The 8008-nt window shown below is 39.6% G+C and overlaps 1 protein-coding gene across 3 annotated transcripts; it reads right to left on the bottom strand.

Annotated features, from left to right (window-relative positions):
* Positions 1-619: 619 nt before the first annotated feature.
* Positions 620-5624, bottom strand: LOC106573757 (synaptotagmin 1). 3 transcript variants are annotated; one of them, XM_014149095.3, is made up of 7 exons: positions 5381-5624; positions 4641-4830; positions 4353-4432; positions 3686-4099; positions 3495-3614; positions 1994-2105; positions 620-1872 (listed from the first exon to the last, which is right to left on the bottom strand). In XM_014149095.3, the coding sequence occupies exons 2-7, from the start codon at positions 4807-4809 to the stop codon at positions 1562-1564; spliced, it is 1206 nt and encodes a 401-aa protein (XP_014004570.3). In that variant the 5' UTR covers positions 4810-4830; positions 5381-5624; the 3' UTR covers positions 620-1561. The 3 variants fall into 3 exon arrangements, with proteins under 3 accessions (XP_014004570.3, XP_014004569.3, XP_014004571.3); XM_014149094.3 differs by having other exon boundaries at positions 4641-4822; positions 5381-5592; XM_014149096.3 differs by having other exon boundaries at positions 4641-4787; positions 5381-5566.
* Between the last annotated feature and the right edge of the window lie 2384 nt (positions 5625-8008).

The raw sequence follows: 8008 nt of genomic DNA on the forward strand, positions 1-8008 counted from the left end.
GAACAGTTATTGTGCTGAAGTTGCTTCCAGAGGCAGTTTGGAACTCTGTAGTGAGTGTTGCAACCGAGGAGAGACGATGTTTACGCACTAAGCACATCAGCACTTGGTGGTCCCGTTCTGTGAGCTTGTGTGGCCTACTGCTTTGCGGCTGAGCCGTTGTTTCTCCTAGATGTTTCTCCTTCACAATAACAGCACCTGCAGTTGACCGGGGCAGCTCTAGCAGGGCAGAAATTTGATTAAATGACTTGTTGGAAAGTTGGCATCCTATGACGGTGCCACACTGAAGCCACTGAGCAGTAAGGCCATTCTACTGTCAATGTTTGTCTATGGAGATTGCATGGCTGCATACTCGATTTTATACACCTGTCATCAACTGGTCTGGCTGAAATAGCCGAAACCACTAATTTGAAGGGGTGTCCACATACTTTTGTATATATAGTATTTAATATTCACAGGTGATCAGGCACTGCTCATATCAGGTGAGCAGCTGGAACTTATGATTTATCCACAGCATTTCAGTATAGTATAATAGTAAAGCATAGTCTATTTTTCACAGAGAGGTGATATCAATTTTGAGAAATAGCTTGAAAAACAAAATGTTAGTAATCCTGGTCCTCCACACATTTCCATTTTTTTATTTGCCCTTTATTTTACCAGTTCGGTCTCATTGAGATGACCAAACACTTTTACAAGAGAGACATGGCCAAAATAGCAGCACACAAAGTTGCAGACACGTTTACAACGTAAAACACAAAGAACTACAGTTTAAAAAACACCAATTTACACACTGAACAGCAAGATGATATGGGAAAGTGTGGTGCAACTAGGAGTCAAAATATTGACAGCCCCCCCACTTCATTTTCCATAACTTTCCATAATTTCCCATTATAGTGTTAACCTAGCTTTTAACTAATATAATGGGACAAGCTCCTGAAATTTGGAACTGGAATGTTTTTCTCCCTGTCTCCAAATGGGCCTTAGGCACAATCACCAAACACAGTCAAGTGAGCACAGGCGATAGTTTTCATTTGTCTGTTGGACAAAAATGGGAGCTGTTTCAATATGGCCTTATAAATAAAAAATGACCAGTGATGTAATCTCCGAAGAGCGAATGAAGGCCAGCCTACTCTCATGTAGAGGATACAGTGATGTGTGAGAGCTTTGGAGTCAGTAATAAACCTCAGCGCCCAATGGTACACAGTGTCCAGCATACATCATGACTCCACAGGGGCATACATGTACAAGATATCACCATAATCAATTACAGGGACAAAAATAGCGGAAACAAGCCAATTTCGCACTTCAAAAGAAAAACATGACTTATTATGAAAATAAAAACTAAACTTGAGCCTAAGCTTTTTCACAAGACCTTTGACTTGGGGTTTAAAGGTGAGACACTCATCTATCAAGAAACCAAGTTCTTGTAAGTTGCCACTCTTTCTATTTGCTTGTCCTGCATAGTGACTATACATGGAAGAGTATGAGGTTTCATCTTAGATTTTGTGAAAACCATCAACTGTACATTACAAGAACATAGTCAAAGTAGGGGGCCTGGCTGACTTCAAATCAACAACGGATGCCACTTTGCTATTGGCTGACAAATTGATCGCATCATCAAACGCCAGTGTTCATCCTCTGACCTCTTTCCCTTTCCAAAGGTGACCTGGCCAACCAGGCGTTTGGCTGACTTCCTGTCTGCATGGATCTCGTACACAGAGACCACAATGCAGCACGCCCTGATCTGTGGGTCTGGCAGGGTGAACATCATGACTTCGTTGAAGACGGTCACTTCACACAGGGTCTTAGCAGTGGACTTCTGGTGCCGCAGCTTGAACTGGTTGCAGAGGACACTGATCCTGGCATACAACCGAACTAGAAAAATGAAACTAACTTTTTGAAACAATCACCAATCAATCCTACCTGTATCTACAACGCAACAGTATGCAACGTCTGCTCAATAATGAGTTTATCACACAAGAAAAGTGGCATTTACCTTGGTCTTTTTTACTTTGCTGAGGCAGTGCCCTGATCTTCAGCAGACCCACCTCCAGTCTCTGGAGGGTGTGGAGGTATTTTAGAGAGAGAAGCACCTCTCCAACCATGTCCTGGAAATTGTAATACTGTATTACTAAAGTCATGACAGTACACAGACAGGTTTGATATCACTTGAACATACTGTGTATTTATTTGGACAGTGAAGCTAAAAGTTAGAATTTGGCTCTATACTCCAGCATTTTGGATTTGAGATCAAATGTTTTATATTTATTTATTTATTTAGCCTTTATTTAACTAGGCAAGTCATGAGGTGACAGTACAGAATGTCACCTTTAATTTGAGGGTTTCTGTATACATATCAATTTTACCGTTTAGAAATGAAAGCACTTTATGTATCTAGTCCCCCCATCTGAAGGTGTCAAGTATTTGGAACAATTCACTTACAGTGTATTCAATTTAGTCAAAGTTTAGTATTTGGTCCCAAATTCCTAGCACACAATGACTACATCACATGTGTGACTCTACAAACTTGTTAGATGCATTTGCAGTTTTTTGTTGTTGTTTATGTTTCTTGATTACGTTTTTCCCAATATAAATGAATGCTAAATTTATTGCATCATTTTGGAGTCACTTTGTAAATAAGAATATAATACCGGTCAAAGGTTTTAGAACACCTACTCATTCAAGGGTTTTTCTTTATTTTTACTATTTTCTACATTGAAGAATAACTGAAATAACATATATGGAATCATGTGGCAACCAAAAAAGTGTTAAACAAATCAAAATATATTTTAGATTCTTCAAAGTAGCCACCCTTTGCCTTGATGACAGCTTGCACACTCTTACCAGTCAAAAGTTTGGACACACCTACTCATTCAAGGGTTTTTCTTTATTTTTTACTATTTTCTACATTATAGAATAATCGTGAAGACATCAAAACTATGGAATAACACATATGGAATCATGTAGTAACCCAAAAAGTGTTAAACAAAACATATATTTTGATTTGTTTAACACTTTTCTGGTTACTACATGATTCCATGTGTTATTTCATAGTTTTGATGTCTTCACTATTATTCTACAATGTAGAAAAAGATAAAACAAATTAAGAAAAACCCTTGAATGAGTAGGTGTGTCCAAACCGTTGACTGGTACTCTGCATGTAGCAGAAAAGCTGTAAAAAACAAACAAGATATGTGTCCTCCAAAGAGTGGATGGGTTAAAAAAAATAACAAATATATATAACACACCATAAGGGAATTTGTCCAAATACTTCAAATTGGGGGCCTAGACACATAAAGTGCTTTCATTTCTAAATGGTAAAACATATGTATGAAAATACCCTCAAATAGAAGATGACATTCTGAGCTGTCGCCTCATATAAAACATTTGATCTCAAATCCAAAATGCTGGAGTATAAAGCCAAAATCAATGTTTTAGCTTCACTGTCCAAATGAATACGTAGTGGAGTGTAGGTACAGATAGAGTGTATCATCCACCTTTTGTGGTGTCTGTAGATCCTCCAGTACTTCAAGAGGGTATGAGATTTTCATATCACACAGAGAAACTCTGACCTCTCCCAGGAACCCATGCCTGGAGAACTTATCAAAGTCTCTGACCTGCAGAAAAGAGGAAATTATTTTGGTTATCTCATTTAATTAGCTAATCAATGTAACACCACGTTATGTACCTCAAACCTGACGGTGGTGTGAGGGACATCCTCCTCCTCCATAGAGTAGGAGAACTGGTCCCCAAACGTAGGGCTGCTGCTGTCCTTCACTATACGGGACTGCCACTCATGGAGCAAACACTGCAGTGAAGGAGAGGACTGCTCCTCCTTCTCCTCCTCATTATCATGCCTGGCCCATAGCAGCCGAACCCTCACAAAGGGGTCCACACTGCGGCTGAAGTCCCTGACCGGCAGGCCCCGGGCCTCCAGGACGGTGACCACCAGTCTGGACTGCAGCTGGTCATAGTAGAGGGAGAAGCGCAGGGAGCCCTTCACCTCCTCGTCCAGCTGGTTTCCCAGGCTGGGCAGCTCCACATGGCTGCCCATGGACAGGCAATGGCTCAACCTCTGTGCATCTTCATGGAGCTTCTCCACCTGGGGAACAGATATGGTCATACTGTCTATTTCAGTGCGTTCTCTAAACCACAGCTCACTGAGATAAGCCCTCTGTTTGATTTACGTGCATTCAAGAACAGCACGACTGCAAAGATACACACAGAATGTTAGCTATTCATCATAGTAGAAGCTTGTTGCTCCATATTTCAGTGTAGACATAAGACAAAATGGGAGAGCGTTCCTTGTGAGTAACCAAAGGAATTAATGGTTACAAGTAATAGAGTGCTCTAACCTTAACATTAGGCCTCTGGGTTTCCGTGTGGAGGTCTCCTGTCTTTGCTGGCTTGCCATCAGATGAAAGTAAGTCATCCACTGCATTGAATAGAGAATTCAAGCAGCATAACAACTTGTCTCCTGTTCATGAGCCAAAGTCTTATCCCAAAAATATAGGAGTTTGCAATAAAGAATGTTCAGTACTTTAATTATTATTCCATCCAGTTCTACTGTACATTGGTGCTTGACCCATATATGGTTGGACCAACAACCAACTGATAACTTAGATTCATTTTAGTTAACTTACCAGGTTCCTTTGGAGCCTGTGAGCAGTAGCGGTATAATTGCCACACCAGAATGCCCATAGCAATCAGGAAGAGGGTTACAGAGATTCCCAGGATACAGTACTTGACCTCTTCATTGAAGGGCATGCGTAGGTCCCCAATAGACAGGTCTACAGTGGGAAGGAAACTCATGTCTCTCTGCCATCTAAAACCCTGCAGAGCAGGATGGCATATCATTTCAGCACTTGTAATGTTCTATTCAAATCATATATTTACCCAGGTGTCCTACAGTATATGCAAAATTTGTGCAATTCTCAATGGTTAAACAACATTCATGATATCCAGTAACAAACTTTAGACCACAGTCTCCTCTATGGAATGTTACTTGAACATTTTCATGTTCGACCCATCATAGGTTCATATTATTAATGCACATTTACATTTTAGAGATACATGTTTTTAGTTAGTGTTGCTCTATAACAACTGTCATAACAAGGAAATTATATCAGATAAGTAAACTAAAGATATCTATCATATCATCTGGCTCCCCATTAACATGTTACAGTATTACACATAATGTACAAGTACTGTATATATAAAGTCACCCTATATCCTTAATCACTCTATTCTGTCCATTCATTTACAATTGGCAGATACAAATATACAGTGACACACTGGCAAACATCATCTGGTAGAACTACAGTTATGGTAAAAGACTAAACACAATGTGATATGTGTGAAGTAAGAAAATAAGACTTAATACCTTATGACATCATCCGTCTGTCCCTCTCCATTCACTGTCACCTGAGTTTCCATTACCATACATTCATCCTCTGGCAAAATGACTTACTGATCCCATCAGTACCTGCCTATCCACCACCTGGTTTAACAGGTCTGATTAGTTTCTAAGGAAGTTTCAAGACTGCCTCGTCTTATTGTACTTTCTCCACAAGCAGCCTTGTCATTTGTAGATAGACGGTTTCACATTACTCTCTGGCTCATTGTTCCACCAGCACTATTTGCAAAGCCACTGCTAGATAAGGTTTATCACATGCAGTACCCAAATAGCTGCCAGATGAATGATAAAATAGTGCAAATAAAATAAAACAGGCTTGAATTATTTCAGCATTCACCTAATAGTGTTTGGATAACTAAAGAGCAAACAAAAGCATTCTTAACATACGGATGAAAAAGTTTTTTTATCATATCCTCTTCCTTGTTCCTCATTTTCTAAAAACTTTTGTGCACAACTTGTATTTCAGATTCATCCAACATCAGAAAAACTCCTACTATGCGTCATATGGGATAACACATGGGATAAATGTTATTTTGCAGGATACTTACAAAATGTTCTAAAGACACGTAGTAAAAATAAATACTCTCCATTACTATTTTGTGTAATAACACCAAAATGCTTTTCAATGGAAAGGGGAGCCGTAAAATACATCACCCTTTCAGACATAACAGTGGGATATTTCTGTATAATGACATAAAGAAGAACCGGATCGTTCACGGATCATAAAATATTATAATTGAATATCCTCTTAGAGTTTGTGGTTTACAAAGAAGTCACATGGGAAGTTACTTATCCAAAGCTTTATCTTTTGTTTTATATGTAATGTAAGTGCCTTAATGTGTTTGGACCCCAGGAAGAGGGATCCCTAATAAATACAAATAAGAACAGCTTTCTCAAAGAAAAACAGAATGTCAACTATTTTATTACTTGCCACTTCAACCTGTTGCACATAGGCCTACAGTACAATTAACTTGTCTATTTTTAATAACATAGGTTAGGCATACAGTATCAGTGTTACAGCAAATTAAGCTTATGTCATATATACTGAACAAAAACACAGCATGTAAAGTGTTGTTCCCTGTCACGTCCTAACCAGTATAAGGGTTATTTGTTATTGTAGTTTGGTCAGGACGTGGCATAGGGTATTTTGTTTATGTGGTTCGGGGTGGTGATTTATGTAGTAGGGTGTTTGATTTATTATTTCCGGGTTTTGGTCTATGTTCTATGTTTTGTATTTCTATGTTCTTTCTGGTTTGTGGTATTTCTATGTGTAGGTTAATGGGGGGTTGGACTCTCAATTGGAGGCAGGTGCTTTCTCGTTGCCTCTGATTGAGAGTCCTATATATGGGTAATTTTTTGGTGTAGTGTTGTGGGAGATTGTTTCTTGTTTTGCCTGTGTGAGCATGACAAGACTGTTTTGTTGTTTGTGCGTTCTTCATTTTGTTATTTTGGTGTTCTCTTTATTTTAAAATAAATAACAAGATGAGCATCCACATTCCTGCTGCGTTTTGGTCCTCTATTCCCGACGACAACCGTTACAGTCCCATGTTTCATGAGCTGAAATGAAATGAAAGATCCTAGAAATGTTCCATATCTTCTTTGGGATAGGGGGCAGTATTTTCACGGCCGGATAAAACATGTACCCGATTTAATCTGGTTACTACTCCTGTCCAGAAACTAGAATATGCATATAATTTGTAGATTTGGATAGAAAACACTCTAATGTTTCTAAAACTGTTTGAATGGTGTCTGTGAGTATAACAGAACTCATATGGCAGGCCAAAACCTGAGAAGATTCCATGCAGGAAGTGCCCTGTCTGACAATTTGTTGTCCTTCTGTTGCATCTCTATCGACATTACAGCATCTGCGCTGTAACGTGACACTTTCTAAGGCTTCCATTGGCTCTCTAAAGCCGCCAGAAAGTGGAATGGGGTGTCTGCTGTCTCTGGGCAAAGTACAACAGCAGAGTTTGTGGTCAGTGGTCAGTGGTCAGCCTGGGGACAGTGAGACTGGAGATGCACATTCACGAGACTTCTCCATTTTTTTCTTTCAGTCTTTGAATGAATACAACGTTGCCCGGTTGGAATATTATCGCTATTATGCGAGAAAAATAGCATACAAATTGATTTTAAACAGCGTTTGACATGCTTCTAAGTACGGTAATGGAATATTTTGAATTTTTTTTTGTCACGAAATACGCTCGCGCGTTACCCTTCGGATAGTGACCTGAACGCACGAACAAAACAGAGGTATTTGGATATAACTATGGATTATTTGGAACCAAAACAACATTTGTTGTTGAAGTAGAAGTCCTGGGAGTGCATTCTGACGAAGAACAGCAAAGGTAATCCAATTTTTCTAATAGTAATTCTGGGTTTAGGTGACCCCGAAGTTGGCGGATGTCAAAATAGCTAGCCGTGATGGCCAAGCTATGTACTCAGAATATTGCAAGTGTAACCGATGTGAAATGGCTAGTTAGTTAGCGGTGGTGCGCGCTAATAGCGTTTCAATCAGTGACGTCACTCGCTCTGAGACTTGAAGTAGGGTTTCCCCTTGCGTTGCAAGGGCCGCGGCTTTTGTGGCGCGATGGGTAA

Source organism: Salmo salar, chromosome 16 (assembly GCF_965601325.2).
Source record: "Salmo salar chromosome 16, fSalSal1, whole genome shotgun sequence".
Lineage (NCBI taxonomy): Eukaryota > Metazoa > Chordata > Actinopteri > Salmoniformes > Salmonidae > Salmo > Salmo salar.